The following is a 17,838-nucleotide window of genomic DNA, read 5'->3' as shown; positions in this document are numbered from 1 at the left end:
GGGTACAATGTGGCATATACAAAGGTTCTTACAATGTATAAAATATATCATACTTGAATACATCCCCTCCACCACTCTCCTTTATCCCCACTCCCCTGATTCTGGAATAGTTTCAACAGGTATCATTTTTTTAATTTACTTACATGTGTACATATTTTTGCATTGTATTCAGCCCCTTTTTCCCTGCCACCACCTCCCAACTACTGGTGCTACACACACACACACACACACTGGCAGAGCAGAACCTGTTTTGCCCTCTTGTTCTCCTATTTTGTAGAAGAAAAAAGATAAAAAATAGAACAAAAACATGATGGTTTTCCTTCTTTGAGATAAAGGTAACTAAACAGGGAGTTTCCTTGTGATAGTTCCATGTATGCATGTATTAAACTCTAATTGATTTATCTCTTCTAATTTTCTTCATTCTACCTTAGTACATTTTTATGGTGGTTTCAGATGCTTTAAGACTTCTGTATTCATTCTTGTATAGAGAGTATATCAACCATATTCAAGTCCCTAATTTCCTTCTTTTACCCTACCCCTCCCATCCATGACTTCTCCTTAGTGTGACCAGTGTTTCATAATATTGTTGAATTTATATTACGTCTGCGTTACACATGTGAGAGAGAACATGTTGCTTTTGGACCCCCAACCTGGGCCCTAGAAATCAAGAACACTCAGGAAAATAATCAAAGAAAAGTTATCCCTCAGGAGTATAGCTAGGTGGTCATATCACCAGAAGCATTACGATGTGTATTAGGACAGTTTTAGTTGGGAGACTCACAAAGTGACAGGAATACATATGCAAAAAACTGTGAAAACAGACAAAAATCTCAGAGAAGTTCAAACATGAGGAAATTGTGTTTAACAGATGTCAGACTGACCAGTGCATCTGAGAAAAACTGCCATGTTGTGAGAGAGAAACAGAACAAATACCACCAGGCTGTCATCCAAGAACTCCTAAAGTGGCTCCATCACTTATGCAAGGGATAAGACTCAAAAAGACAAAGACTGCATATTTTCTGTCATATGTGGAAGACAGACACAATCCAAATATTAACAATATTATGAAAAACAGGTCATGCTAAGGGAAGGTCACTAACAGGAGGGGAGGAAAAAGTAAGGAAGTAAAGGTGAATATGGGTGACGTACTTTCTAAATAGGATATTTAAACCTGCTGAAATCACCTCAAGAACGGAACTAAGGTAAAAAACAGAAAAATAGAGGATATGAACCAATTTAGGTTATAATACATATGAACATGGAAATGTTATAATGAAACTCTCTGTGTTGCTACCTTGAACAAACAGAAATACCTTTTTTCATAAACGGAGAGCAGAAAGGTAGCACAGGTCCTATCTAGGAATTGGTACCAGTGGGATGGGGGAGGATACAAGGAAAGGGTGAAGAAGGGTGAATATAGTGGAAATATTATGTACTCATGTATGAAAATGAAAAAATGAGACTTGTAGAAATCATTTTAGCAATGGAGAAAGGGAAGATAAAGAATAATGGAGAGGGTGAATTTGTAAGAAATTTAGTAAACGTGAGAATGTACCCCCAGTAAAACAATATAATAGTAATAATAATAAGGTTAAAGTAATATGACAAACATATCTTGGCTAATATAATTAAAGCTGGTGATCTTAATATAAGCTCTTGTAAATTCAGGTCAAACGTTGCTAAATGAGGAAATAGAAAAATATTTAGAGCTCTTCACTACAACCTGCAAAGTAGTTTCAACAGTAATACTTTTAAATGGAGCAACAGACATACACTGCCAATATTAGTATACATTTCTTAGATGGAAATACCTCTGGTGACAGTAAAAATAAATAATGATAAAGATTTATACAATCTTCTGGATAAGCTAGAATTTATAAGCAAATAATGAAACCTATACTAATAACATAGGAAGAAATTCATTTTAAAGTAGTAACTTCCAAGTATAAGAAATTATTTTCAAAAACATATTTACAAAGAATACTTATAAAAGGTGACAGTATATTTTGTTACAAAGAAATATTCAGTAGTTTAAAATCTGGAAAAAAGCTTCATTCAGTGATTGCAATATAATAAAATTAAAACTTGTTAGTAAATTTTAAAAAGAACATGAAAAAATTAGTATATAATTTTTGAATATAAGAAAAGGCAAAATTATTAATTTTCAAGGAAATTATGATCATTTCAGAATTGAAGGGATGCATGTTGAAAGAAATAATTTTAACATAAAAATTACATGTTATGTAGGTCATAAAAATGAATGAGTTGACTATATAAATCTAAACTTAAAGGAAAATGTCAAAAATGAGTTTATATAAAGTCAAAAAGAAATACCTGAACAAACAGAAACACACTAATGACTTTTTAAAAAGAGTAGAGATTATAAATAAATGTCAAAGTAGCTCTTTTCAGAAGGAAAAAACAGAAAATATACAAACAAGTAGTCAACATACTTTTTTTTCACAGAAATAGAAAATTACATAAAGAATCAATGGAATAAACCTATAATGAAACAGAAGAAAAAAATGCAAAGCATGAAAATATTTTGTAAAAAAATTTGTGAATATGTTCAGTTGTCACAGAATATCTACCTACCTACACAAATACACCTATATATACCCAACAGATCCAAACAATTTTAGAGCAATTTTGCCAAAATATTAAAACATCACACAGTCCAAGAAATGTTTCCAGAGTATCGAAAATGAAGAAAAAATTCCTACTTTATCTTTTTTAGCTGAATGTAATTTAGGCACAGATATCTGAAAAATATACAAGCACACAATAGATAATAAAATTTTTGAATATTGATACAAAAGAGCATATAGACCTATAGAAAATATATCCATCAGTACATTTGAAAGGCTGAAATCCCATGAACAGGTAGGATAACTAGTAGTGTAAGGGTGTTTCAATATTAGGAAACCATTAATATAATTAAGCATATTAACAGATCTAGAAATAAAAATTCTTATTGCCATAAATGCTTAAAATGCATGTGAATGTAATTATATGTATTCCTGACTAGGTAGGAATTAATAAATTAGGAATCAGTGTTTAATTCCTTAAAAAGATGAGCTATGGGTACTTAGAGCCTAAAGTTACCATCTTACTTAGTGGGTAAAATCTCAGACAACAGTCCAATTAAAAGAAAATCCAGACAAACACTCCACAATTGGTATGCCTAATGATGATAAACATACCAAAATGAAAATACAAAAAAAATGCCAATTAGAGTGACAGTCTTAGAAAGAAGCATGTAAAATATGCTTCTTTGCTGTTATAAACACAGACTACTCAGGTAATCAATGGACAAACTCCCATACACAGCAATAGAACTTAGGTAGAGCAAAATAATAACATTACTGCCCCAATAGAATGAAAAATTCTAACTAATTATAAATAACAACTGATGAAAGCATTTAAAGGGACAAGAAAATGTTAAAACTATTCAAGCAAAATTATAACAATGGACAAAGGTATATTGCTTAAAAGGAAAAAAAATGTAAAACCTATATGAACAAAATTATAAATCAGTCCTGAATGTTGGAAAAATAGACTTTAACAGATGACATAATTATTTTACTTGAGCAACAACGTTCAACATTAAAGTGTGTCAAATTTCTTTGTGTTAATGTATAATGACAATATAATCTGAGTTTTCAAAAAATAAGCCATTTTCTGCTCCCTAGATCTAGCATTCCAATTTAAAAAATGGAAAAAAAAGTTTATCAAGTACAATTTATGAGGAAAAGTTTCCAAAAGAATAAGGAAAAGTAAAAATATCTTACTACATAAGAATATGCATTATAAGGTCTCTGTAATAAAAGGAGAGTAGTGTTAATACAGGAGCAACAACACATACAACAGAAAAAATTCATTAAGTAAAATTTTTTATGCTAATTTAGCATAAAATAAGACTGATCTATTAATCCACTGCAGTAAAACAGCCTTTTTACTAAATGATATTGTTTCAGCTAAATGCTCATTTGAGAAGTAAAAGGTATGATTATACATAAAAATAAATTTCAAACATATCAAAGACATGAACACTTAATGCGTTGGTAAGATGTATCTCAAACTTATGTAATAGTCACACGGTTTAGTCCATTAACCCTCAAAGAGTTAGTTCCTCCTAAAAATCAAGGATAATAAAAGCAAATTTCCAGGAGCCTTTACTCCCATTTCCTTATGGTGAACAAATGCTTCTTTCCCAACCCCCCATTCCACTCCTAATAAACTTTACTGCTACTATCACAAAATCTTAAAAAAAAAAAAAAAAAAGCATAAACATAATTTCAAATCAAAAGCAGGAAAAAAATAAGAAAACTGTTCAGGTAAGAAAAGATTAAAAAATGGTCTATGAAAATTTCAAAAGGTACTCAATTTAGACTTAAGTATGAGAAAGAAAAATTTAAAACATATTAACAAATTACTTTGCTACTAGAGAATTTGCTAAAATCTGAAATTTTGACACTGTGAACATAACTATCAGCAGACTAGATGTAAACAAACCCTCTGGTATATTGCTGGTTGATTGTAAAATTACCCAACACACATAGAAAGATTTTTGGCAATATTTTTCAATAATCCTCTCAGCAATCTTCCATTTAAGCATCTGCCCCCAAATACTGGGAATGGTAGTAAAGCTTGTAGTCTCGGCACTCACAAGGCTGAGATAAGAGGATCAGGAGTTCAAGGCCAGTCTGGGCTATGCAGTAAGATCTTGTCCCAAAAAACTTTTAAAAAATCTATCCCAATGAAAAACTGGATAAAATATGAAAAAAGTTTTCTCATTGTACTTTATACTTTGATGTTTATCATTTAGAAATAACACAAATGCCTACTGGCAGGAATAATGTATATCATGGCAGTACAGTAGAACATGGCATCCATAAGAAATGGGAACAGCACTTGCATATGGGTATGACGATACAAGTGGGTAAAATTATGTTTAAAGAAAGAATGGAAAGTATAAATACATGCATGTATTTCTTTTTATTTGAAGAAACAACATTGAAGAATTAAACAAATATTTATATAAGTAGTTCCCTAAAAGGAAAGAAGGGAATAAAATGAAGGAATATCTTCAGAATAAATGCTGCTCTGGTTAGCCCTTGTTATGATACTTAAAGACTGAAAACATTTTAAGAAATTGATTTAGTTATATATAGAATAAAAATAACATAGAGAAATCCACATGCAAAAATTAAGTGTTTCAAGTTCTACATCAAGTTTACAAAATAATTATTTTTACTGATTTAAGAACATAAAGTTATAAATGTAAATCAAGCTTTAAAAAATATTCTGAGACCAAATAAAACTGTGAAGAATTAACAAATGTTATCCTGCAGTTGATTGGTGAGTATGGATGTTTGTAGGAGTAATATTGATTTTACATAAAGTATAGTTACAAATGTGTATACAGACATTCTTCTGTCAGTCCCTCTGTTTTGGGTTTGTTTGAAAATTAATTTAGGAAAAAAATATCATGATGAGTGCTCACATCTCTCATTCTATCTAGGGCCCATGTTAAAGCATAATAGTGCATAATAAAACATTTCTTGCATAATTAGAAAGATCATGACTACTATTATAGCTAAAGTACAATTCTAGATGATTCAACAGTTCCTGGATGATTCTTCTTGGGAAAAAGCACCTAACAACTTTGAAATAGCAGTCAAGTCCAGTCTGCTGGATACACAATGTTTTCTGCAAATTTCTGTAATTGGAAGGATGCTTACCAGCTTAAAAAGAATAAAACATAATATCTTCTTTAATTCAGAATTAAGTTCAAAGCATTGGCTCAGTTGACTAAGTGAACATTAAATTTTTGACTTCTAGAGATGCAAAGAGGTCATTTGAATATGTGAAGAGAGTCATTTTCCCTAGCTCGCCTCTTGAATAGTAGTGATTTTCTCATTACTAGTGATGTTAAAATATTAATTAACAAACTATATGTCATTAAGCAGAAGTTATAATTAAGCCATTAGAAGAAAGCCTTTCACTGGATTAAGAGGCCCTAGAAGATAGAGAAATGTAGAATTCGTTATTTTAGAAATGTTCCAACTTTTACTGTGAAACAAGTTTGTATTCCAATGTTGGTTTTAATTTATTAATTGAGTGATCTTGAATCATTCAACTTAAGACTTAGTTTCTTCTTATGTGACATGAGCATAGTAATTCTTTCTTTGAAGAGAAGCCATAAGCAGGAAACAGATATTTCTAAAGGGTTTAGAATGGAATTATTATATAATAAAAATTCAAGTTTCAGTATGTAATCATTTTCTTTTATTCACAACCTTCAAAACTGCATAAAGCAATTCTTTCCATACCTATAAATTTTTCATACCAATAAGAGTAATTTTAGCTCTTTTATCTTACTTTCAATGGACAAAAGCCCACCTTTCTCCTTCTTTTAATAAGTTCATTAACACTGTTCTAGAGTATATATCCATATGAGAAGAATGATCTCTAAATCCTCTTTATATGTTTTTGCTTCCAAGTGACATATTCCACATCCTTAATTTCTTTTAAATAAAACTCCAGTTGACTTATACCTCACTTATGCTTATTTATAAAAAACTAATCAAAATTGATATGATTTAAGAATATTCTTCATAGAGTAGACAGCTCCATGACACAATTGAAAATGACACCTATTAAGAACAAGTGACCCTCCTTGGAGAATGGCCCTCACTATAGCAATGTGAATGAAAACACAAAGACTAATCTATGTTAAATAAACATGACATAAGGAAGTAGTGACTTGAAGTCATCAAAGAGTCTGATAGGAAACATGTACATACAATAAATGTTGATTTCCTTTGCATTCCTATTTTTATTACAGAGCCTCACAGTAAATGAAGAGATTTTAAATTTTCATAAGAATGTCAGATGATTGAATTTTCAACACAGGAAACCTTCAAAATTATTTTCTAGTGGATTTTATGATAAAAATATTTTGGATTATTGAAGGCAGTAGTTAGCTACCATTTCCAATAACCTGATAAAATAATCAACACACAGATTTTTCAAAGTTCTTTTCCACGGTAGAACATGAACCCATGTAGGCAAAAAGCTTTCCCTCACATGAATTGTGTAAGGCAGTGGACATTTACAGTTAAAGTTACCATAATATTTTTTATGAATCCATTGTTTAAAACCCTTATTTGTAATAAACCAGGCAAATATTTTATATAAACTGGCTGGATTGTGATATGTTCAAGTTTAATAACTCATGTATTGTTAAATGTCTAAGTTGTTTAGGCAAGACCCCTCAAATTGGTGAGAAGAATAAACCCATGTTTTCCACCAGGAGATCTGGCTTTTTAAATGAATTAGAAACAAGCACCATGCTATTTTGACATTTATATTCTTCATATTCTTTGACACTTTTACAGTGAGTCTTGAGAAAGAAAAGTGTATTCTCAACTATTACTGCAAATTTACCAGAAGTACATAATTATAAAAGTTCTTTAGAATTCTATTTAAATGGTGTGCCATATACAGATTAGGAAACTCAACCAACTCAAATAAATTGTGTCCAGGCTCCAGTGGCTCACGCCTATAATCCTAGCCACTCAGGAGGCAGAGATCAGGAGGATCGCTGTTTGAAGCCAACCCTTCAATTCACGAGACCTTATCTCAAAAAACCCTTCACAAAAATAGGGCTGGTGAAGTGGCTCAAGGTGCAGGTCCTAAATTCCAGCCCCAGTAACACCAAAAACAAACAAACAAAAAATGTTTTCAAAGTTAATTCTTATTTTTTAAAACAGCTGGTGTATGACATGGGTTGCTAAGGACATTCACACATTTTGTAAAAACGAAATGTGATTTTGAAAACTATTCAACATTCTGTGTCTGTTAGAACATGAAAAGGATTAATGAATATGGATATAAAAAGGTGATTATTCCACATAGAAATTACGCAGCTGTGTTTTGTCCAAGTAAAACTGTGATGGTTTGTGGACATTAAAAGCATATATTGCTAGGTGGTTTCAAAGAGGATGAGAATTAGAAAAATAAAACTACAAACACTATTTTAATTTTGCACAATGACTGGCTTGTAGGACTAGACACTTTTGATAAATTGTGACTCTTACAATTTTGTTTGTTTCTGTCCTAAGAAACAGAAATTAAAGGTCTTTCACCAGTTTACATTCCACTAGAATTATCTCAATTTTTGTTCTCATGCATACTAGTATTCAGGATAGAGGTGACTTTCTGAAAAAGTTAGAAACTACATTAAGGACAGAACAATAAGGAAATGAGTCCTAGCATTAAATCAATAAGAATATTGTAGTAGATTGTATTATTCTTTGCACTTATTTAACTCCTGTCATGAATGGCAACATGTGTCTATGGATTAATTATCCATTGTAGAGAAGAACCGTGAGCAGGGCATGAATGTTTCCTCTTTATTCTGGCACTGAGAGGGAGAATGCTTTGCTCAGTGGAATACAAGTGAAGAGACACATGTCCTGACTAATTTAAGAGTTGATAGGATCACAAAATTATACCTCTTTTCCTGCTTTTCTCTGTTCTATGAAGACAGATTTCTCCTTCATCTTGACTTGCAGAATGAGAAAACATAGCAGAATCACAGGAAATCCACTCCCATAAGCAGATAACATAACACTATGACTGTTGTAATACACTGATACTTAGGGTTTTTTCATAACTACAATAAAGCTAATTTATATGGACTGGCTGTATTTTATTATACTTATTTTTATTATTGTTTATGGCCTTGGTTAGTCTATAACATTTATCTTTCACTCAAAAGAAAACATGCATTTATGGTAGCCATCTATCTAAACTTCCAACTTCCTTACATTCAAAGATCTTATTGTTTGATTTGTTTTTCTTTTCAAAATAATTTTTATTATCATTTTATTGGGGATACACTGTGACATTTACAAAATGGTTTACAATGTACTTTAGTTAAATTCACTCCCTCCATCATTCACCTTTATTTCTTCCCTGCCATTTTTAGAGAGTTTCAAAAGGTCTCATTTTTCCATTTTCATACATAAGTGCATAATATTTACACCGTGGTCTACTATTAGAGTGGAAATAATCTTCCAAACATGACTTTAATGCAATTATTTTTAGATTTTACATTTGATGTACCCTTTGACTCAAAAATTCTGTTCCATTTTTGGCAATGAGAGACTCTATTTTTTTGTGTTAAAGTCTATAACACTTGTGGTATGGTTACCATTTTGAAATGATATTCATTTGGGATTTTCCTTTGCTCTCAGTGCTTATAATCATCTTTAACCTGTTAAAGGCAAACAAATCCCTGTTAATCTACTAACAGAGGGCTGGAAGGGGAAAAAACAGTGATCTTCATACACATGCAAAGAGCAATTTCAGAAAAATGCAACAAATGGAACTATATAAAGACAGTTAAAAATAGAAATGTTGTCTTAACACCAGGTGGCATCTGTAAGATATTATGGAAAAGAAATGCCTAGCTTCATCCAATTTTGACAAAGAAACATAAAATGGTTTATAGAACATTCTAAAAAAAGAAACTGACCTTATGATTGTTGTTATCCCCAAGAAAAATCTGAAAAATTTCTAAATTAAATTGTCCATCTACCATAATATTCCATGAAAAGATGAATTGGAAATAGCTCCAAATCCAGGGGGAAAAAACACAAAGTCTTCATGGCAATGAATCTACTCTGAGTGAAATACAACTAAATTACTTCTCATTTTGAATCTGTTTATAAACAGATAGTTTATAGTTATAAATTCTTGCTACTATTATTTTGATCATTTTTGTTATGTATAGTTATAAATTCCTGCCACTATTATTTTTTGTAAGATTAATTCTCGGAAGTGCTATTCCCAGAAGTTGAGTGACTTTAAATTTATATATATATATAGCTACAAACAGTACTGTTCAAACTTAATGCGTATATAAATCACCTGGAAAGCTTTTAAAGTTTAGATTCTGTTGCATCAATTTGGGATGGAAACTGAGATTCAGTGCTTTTTACAAGTTCTAAGATGATGCTAATGCTGGTGGCCATGGATCACACTCAGGTAATGAGGCTCTAAACCACAGCAAAATTTATTACCAAGTTTAATGTCTGTCTTTATCAGTGACCTGAGTGTTCCTTTAAGGAAGCACCTGGGTCTTTGTCTGTCATAGGTAACTAGGTATATATTTGTCTAACAATGAACACATGATTTATCTACTCTATCAATGTGCTCTATAGAAGAACCAGAAAAAACACACATAAGTGTCAGCTATTCTACAACTTATCATTTATCTTTCCCCTTTGATGCTAGGAAAACCATTGTTAAGATCAGCTAACACAGCAATTTCAATTTCAGTGTCCTATTTTTTATATTTATTATTTATACAAATAGTTATCAATCATTTTAATAGATAACTGTCATGTAAACAATAAAAATTAATTTGAAACATTTCTTTAACTATAGATCTTTCATTTCTTTTATCAGAATTGGATGACAGAGAAAGAGCAAGAGAGAGAGAGAGAAGAGAGGAAGACAAAGACACTGATGTAATTAATCTTAACTATGAATAAATACTTAGTTTTCAATGTCAGTGTTGTAGTCCTTTCTCTCCTTCAGTGGCATGTATTTTAATGATTTCTTAGGAAAAAAGTCTTCAAAAATATTTTCCTTTCTTTGCACTCTTTTTCTTACATCAAAATATGTATTCTAATAGAAGTAGTTTAATGCATGTTGAAGTGATTATTCATATTTCTTTAAGAAATAAACATATATACTTTGTGAATTACTTCCTTAATTATGTTATTATTAAACTAAAGCAAAAGAAATCTGCACCTCTTAAGAAGACACCAAGAGAAAATGAGAATGACAGCTGTTAATTGATTTTTAAAAAGGTGGTATATGATAGAAAATTTAAAACAATCTGTGGGTACTTTATATAAAACATAATTCACATAGAGAAAAGGGAGTATTGACTATTTCAGAAATTAAATGAGAATTTTCAATATTTTTATGGAGGTTGTACCAAAATTTTAAAAGGCTAATTGATACTGTATCCAAATTTTATTTTATTATCTAACTTCTACCCTTCCTTCTTTGAAAGATACACAAAGAAAAAATATTTTGCAAAACCTTCAAATTAAGTGAACTATTTTAAAAGTATACTTACTTGTACATAAGTTGGCTATTGAGCTAGTATTCATCATTTAAATACTCACTCTGCTAAGGTAATACTTTTCTTGACATCACTTGTGTATGTTTTCATTTTGACAATGAAGAAAATATTTTCTGTATTTAAATAAAATAACCAATATGGTAACCAAGGTACATCTTCATAAGAAAAACTTTTTGAAAAGAAATTTCTTAAGAACTTGCAAATGACAAAACTAGCTCCTAAATATTTGATGGCATCTTTTTACACCTGCATATTCAAAAACAGTGGTCAAACTGGACTTGCTTTTGGGTTACCCAGAACAAAAAAATATTATTTATATTGCCTTAAAGTAACAAATCTTGATAGATCATCTATTTTCTCCTAAAATAAATATTTATCTGAGTTTTCAAGACATTTTTCTTACAAAAGGGGTTGTTTTTCCTGCCCTCCTCTAAGTAGGAAGGCATTTTACTTAAACAATCCTCATTGTCACCATGTTTCTGATTCTGCCCACAAAGTAGCAGCTTGCAAACAAGAAGGCATGGTGCAGAAACCGGGAGGAGCATGAAGTCTGTCTGGTCTTCTTTTTCCTCTTGATGTGCTTCTAAGGCAAGATCACATTTTGTTCTTGCTGTCTTAAGTTTGAAAGAGGTGGGAGTCAGAGAGGAAGCACCTGTAGTTTTTAGTGCTACCACAGATGAATAAGCCTATTTAATTCTGGACAGAGCACATTTAAAAATACTTTTTAACATATTTGGTGTAACACTTTCATGATTATTGTGGTCTCTATCCTTCTTAGTCCTTAGTCTTTAAGATGATGTTCAGAACTGAGAGCCCATGCTTTTGAATGGATGCTTTTTCTGCCTCTAATTAAAGTCCAGCAGATAGATACAATTTTATTTCAGTATTTGTTTTATGTTATATAATAATGAAATATATTATGAAAATAGTCATGAAATATATTTCAGAGCTACAAATCAATATAACCTAGGAGTGTAATCTTTTCAGGATTGATTCTTTAAATTGAGGAGGTTATTTTAGAAATTTAAAGAGTAATGGAGTTTAGATATCATTATCCAAAACTGTAGCAAGCAGAATTACTCTATTGATAATATTCTGGAAGCTGTAAATGCAATAAGTAGGGAAATGATATACATTGAAGTTTTTATGATATGTTTTTTCCTATAGGGATATAATTCAATCACTGGCTTTATCTATCATAAAATATCCTATCCTATTAAAGGTTTCAAATACTCTATCCAGTTTTATGTCTATGTCAATAATATATTTCAATAAATAAGTCTGAAAAAAATTAATTTTTCAAGTATTTTCTTTCCATCTCTTTAATACTGACAGTGAATTTTTTACATTCAACTTATTTTGAACAAATACTTAATTTGGGGTAAGATTTAGGTGCTTATGAAACATCTAATTATAAAACAACTAGCTTTTTGTTTAAAAGGTTTGCTTATATATAAGACACCATGTTTTCTCTTGTATGTGGAATATAGACCTAATACAAATGCAGCAATATTATGAAAAGCAAGTCACTTTAAGGCAAGATCAAATACAAGGGAAGGTAAAAAAAGGAAGTTAAGAAATGGATATGATTGATATATTCTCTATACAAGAATGAATATAGAATTCTTAAGCCTGTTGAAATCACCATAAGAAGGTGACTCAGGTAGAAAGGAGGAAAAAAGACAAGATGAAACAATTCCAGTTATAATACAAATATACATGGAAGTGTCACAAGGAAACTTTCTGTGGTGGTAGCTTAAACAAAATTGTCATTTTTTTCTTTTTCTTTCTTTCTTTTTATTTTTTTACAAAATCCAAGAGCAGGAGGAGGAACAGATCCTGCCTGGGGGGGTGTTATCAGTGGGAGAGAGGAGGAAATGGGGAAAGGGTATAGGAAGGTGAACATAATGAAAATACAGTGTACAAATGTATATAAATGAAAAAATATTACCTGTTGAAACTATTCCAGGAATGGGAGGAGGAGGAGATAAAGGATAATGATGGGAGGGGGTGAATGCAAGTATTATATATTTATAATATTGTAAGAACTTTTTTTGATACTATAGTGTATCCCAACTCATCACAGCAGTAACAAAGTGAAAAGAAGAAAACACCATTGAAGTGCTAATATAATTGTTCCTTGATCTTGTCATTTAGGAGAGGGAGAGAGAGAGAGAAAGAGAGAGAGAGAGAGAGAGAGAGAGAGAGAAGAGAGAAAGAAATACAGAGTAAAAGAGTGAGGGAGAATTAGTTCAAGTTAAATGTCACAAATCTTATTTTAAAAAATGAGCAATACAATTTCATGTTCAATTGGGTAAAACAGATGAAGCTGAAATGATAGACTTATACAGCAAAATATGTAAGTGCAATTACAACAGCAATTATTTTCAAATTCCCTAAAATTTCTCAGGGTTTACCTTTTAATTTCAGACAGTTTATATCTCTAAGCTATTTAATAATTTCTTTCATTTAAACTGAATTATTAACATCATCCAACAGAGATTCTGGAGGGAAAAATAGGTAACATCCACATAAGAAAATTTATTCCAAAAAAAATAATAATAACACAAGCACTAAAACCAAGAAATAAAAAGTGAGTGAGAATGTTAGTCCCAACCCAACCCCAGAATAAAATGGTGGAACATATTTTAAATAATTGAAATAAAACTACTTACCCAAGGTATTGTCATTATTGGTTATCACAGCTTTGAAGTCTATTGTGAACTCAAGTAGTGTAATGCTTTCTTCTTTGTTCTTTATACTAAAGATAGCTTTGGATATTTTGGGGGGTTTTAAAGTTCCATAAAATTTTAGGATTTTTTTTCCTAGTTCTGTGAATAATGTCATTAACATTTTTGATGGAGATCACACTGAGTATGTAAATAACTTTGGGTATATTTAATAACATTGATTTTGCCAACCCATAAACAAAGGTTGTCTTCCCATTTTTTTGTATGTGGTCATCAATTCTTTCATCAATGTGTTGCAGTTTTCATGGTACATCTTCTACCTCTTTGGATGAATTTATTCATAGGTATTTTATTTTGTAGACATTATAAGTATGATTGCTTTCTTATAGCAATCATATAGCAAATAGATAATTTGCTGTTGGTGTATAACAACATAACTAACTTTTGTATGTTGATTATATGTCATGAAACATTGCTGGATTTGTTTATTAGTTTGAAGATTATCTTTGGTGGAGTGTCTGGGATTTTCTATATATGAAACTATGTCATGTGCAAATAGTGACATTTATTGACATCATTGGAATAGTCAATAGGAAAAAGTGATTTAATCCCACAAAAATTTTAAGCATGGTCTATAAAACAATCCCCAAACAAAAATGAAAAACAACAACAAGGTAATGGAAAAATAGCATGTGCATGCAGTTAGCCTTTTCTCTCTACCTATCTCCTACAACTTATCTCTTTGGGTCCTTGAGGTTATATGGCACACTTATATTTCCTAAATGTGCCCAGGCCCCTAGTTTTACAACCTGTTCATGGTTTGCTCATTTGCTTTTTCTTGGCCCTGATTCTCTATAAGTCTGAATCATTATTTGCAAAATTCACCCTTGTTCCTTTCTGGGTTTGCTTCTCTTATCCATTATTTTTCTTGAATTCTATTTCATGTATCCTCTGCAAGTATTGAAAACGTTTACATTTATCTGTGAAGCAGACAACCTCTGGCTCCTAGGCAAATGTCATTTTACTTATTTATTCATTGATCGAAGTTAATAAGAACCTACTGCACACTGAGCACTATCATAACCATGGAGTAAAGGAATGACAAATACTATTAAGGTCCTTGTTCTTAAGAAAATATGGAGGAAAGTGGTTATAAACCAGTAGACAAGTAAAGAATATAATTTTAAAAATTATAAATTCTCTTTAGAATGCTAAGTAAGATAGTGAATTAGTCAGGATAAAGGGTTTTCAGGGTTCTGTTGCTGATAAGGTGGTCAGAAAAGACCTCTCTGAGAAAGTAACATTTGTGTAGAAAAATGTGAAGTCATTTTATCAAAAAATAGAGTGTGAAGAGGAGACAAGGTAGGGATCTATGATATATCCCAGCATTAGATCAGTAATGTAGGTCCTCACAAATCATAGCAAGATGCTTAGATTTTATTTGAAGAGGACAGTTCTAGGTATCAATTAAAACAGTATGACATGGCTCAGGTTTTTCAAAGACCTGTGTGGAGTATGAAGCCTAGGAATATTGTAGGATAAAAAATTATGGTTAACTGGTCATGGGATATTGGTATATGTAGTAAGTGACAAAAGAGTTTGATATGGGTTGTATTTTGGAGTAACACAATGCCTGACTTTCTGACAGATTGAACTGGCTGGGTAAAGAAAAAAAAAAAAACTCATCATTTAAGTGAGAAATGAAGAGAATGCAGCCTTTCACAACTTCTACCCCAGATATGATTCTGCCCACTTAGCTTCTGGATGGCTTTCTTATCCAGACTTACTCAATTAACTTCATTAAAGGAAATGGGAATGCCCATTTCTTTCTTTTTTTTATTTTAAAGCAATTAAAAGAATTAGTTTTATTTAGGTACAGTCAACATACAATGAGTTGCACATATTTAAAATATATTGCCACAAAATCAAGGGAATACCCATTTCTAAATGAAATATGTTGGTGGATACTATGGGAAGTCATACATAATAATATATGTGTAGAATTCTAAGATATTTTTAAATTTTAGGAAAATATCAAATTTCACTCATATACCTCCCCACATATTTTTAGTAGTATTTAAAATACTGAGTCATACATCACCAAGATAAACCTGGATCCAACCACATTAAAAATATCATTCTTAACATTTATAAAATTAAAACTGAGTTTTTCACATTATGCATCATAATTTAAATATCTCTTTTTCTACAGTGCATGTTAGCACAATCAGAAATACTAAAATAGTGTTTTTTAAAAAGTAATTATTAACATTTGCTACAAGAAACCTCTCCAGCTCTCTGTAACCAGAAGTGATGACCCCCACCTGTGATTGCTTACCATTCAAACTTTTAAGCAAAATAGCTCATGTCACTCTGTATCTTAGCATACAATACTTGTGCCTATATTTAATAGACATTAGGTTCTAAATAGCTTTAAGGCAGAGTGTGTGTAATACTTGTCTACCTCCTGGCTGTCCACACTGTACAAGGCATTGAGCAATTACCCAACAAATGAGCTATAAGTGTGCTGAGTAAGTGAATGAATAAGGTCTACTGTTATGGAGAGTAAAGTTGTCTGGATTAACCAACAGCTTTAAGGGATTATAAAGTTTATGGACAAGCACATACAGGTACAAATATTGTCAAAGAGCCATACCTCCCAGAGTAGCAGATAGCAAGAAATGAGTCCCATATTTCTTGATTAGATTTTCTGTGATTTGCTGAAGGGTAGGTCGACGTCCCAAAAGTCTTATGTTGCGGAAGAATTCAGGGGCAAGAGGCAGGGGGGAGCCAAGGAAATTTCTTCTCTCTACTGCAAGGTTATTTACTTTCCAGCGGCCAAACTCCCTGAAAAGCAAATTTATTTTTATTCATAAGTGCATAATCTATCTAAATGTTTTCATTTGAAAAGTTCACTTGGTAGTTTACCTGAGGTCACTCCATTACAATGACTCTAACTTGTAATAATATGTCATGTGCAATGACTAAAATAAGCAATATTTATATATTCAACTGGAATGAGTACTCATGCTCAAGTCATGTAGAGGAAAAATAAGCCACTGAAAGTGAACACTTTACACTGACATATTTTTCCCAAGGAAAGATGTATCCACAAAAATGATTTCATTATGCATAGAATATGAATACAGAGTTACTTAAAAAATGGGGGTGGGGGGCTAAGGTAATCATTTTCTAAGGGAAACTGACCAAAAAAAGAGAAGAATCTTTATTTTTTCCACTTCAAAGGTTCTTCTTCTATTCACTGTAGAGTGGGAATTTATACAACCTCAGGGATATTATGGACTTGCAAAAAACACTTAAAAACATGGTCAAAAGAGAAACTGCACATTTTGTTTATTTTTGGTTTGTTTTTCTTTTTTAACCATAATCACTGCTTATAACATTCTGAAACCCAAATAATGTTCTGAAATTCAAATCAATTTGATTAGCAGTTTCTCAGTATGCAAAGTAACTTTACAGATGGATGTGGTAAATTAGAGAAATGGCAGATATCATTATGAAATTTAGACATTAAAATGATGTGTACATTCAAATTGACTGTGGTCCTATTTATGTTAAATTGCTAAGGATGGAAACTCTGGAAAGGCAACATGTCAGCAATACTCAAAGGAAAAATCTGCTGGATGCAGAGAAGTAGGGAAAAGATTTACCCAGATTAGTGAAGAACAGTGGAAGTACATCTTGGACTAACAAGTATGACCTCGAGAGTCTCTAATGATGAGTGTTTTGCAAATGTGACACCAGTGAGATTTTTAAAATGCTTTCTTTTGGAAACTACTTGTAAGATCAGCTTCACACTAGAATCTACAGAAGACTTTGGTCTGAACATAAATTAATTTAGGCTTCCTTCCTAGAGAAGCTGCTACCTTCTCCTCTAGAAATAAGATCATCTAGACAGTTTTAAATAGCATTGTTCTACCCATTACTCTCAAATAGCTGTACCTACCATAGTCATCT

At 31.4% G+C, this 17,838-nt stretch overlaps 1 protein-coding gene across 4 annotated transcripts in view; it reads right to left on the bottom strand.

Annotated features, from left to right (window-relative positions):
• Nucleotides 1-17,838, bottom strand: part of Brinp3 (BMP/retinoic acid inducible neural specific 3) — a 425,930-nt gene that overhangs the window by 211,811 nt on the left and 196,281 nt on the right. For all 4 annotated transcript variants that reach the window (XM_074047228.1, XM_074047229.1, XM_074047227.1 and 1 more), the window contains one exon: nucleotides 16,517-16,707. In XM_074047228.1, coding sequence (XP_073903329.1) covers nucleotides 16,517-16,707 — 191 coding nt within the window. The remainder of the gene's footprint in view (nucleotides 1-16,516; nucleotides 16,708-17,838) is intronic.

This window comes from Castor canadensis, chromosome 11 (assembly GCF_047511655.1).
Source record: "Castor canadensis chromosome 11, mCasCan1.hap1v2, whole genome shotgun sequence".
Classification (NCBI taxonomy): Eukaryota; Metazoa; Chordata; class Mammalia; order Rodentia; family Castoridae; genus Castor; species Castor canadensis.
Note: the sequence above shows the minus strand (reverse complement) of the source record. Positions and strands in the feature narration are given on the sequence as shown.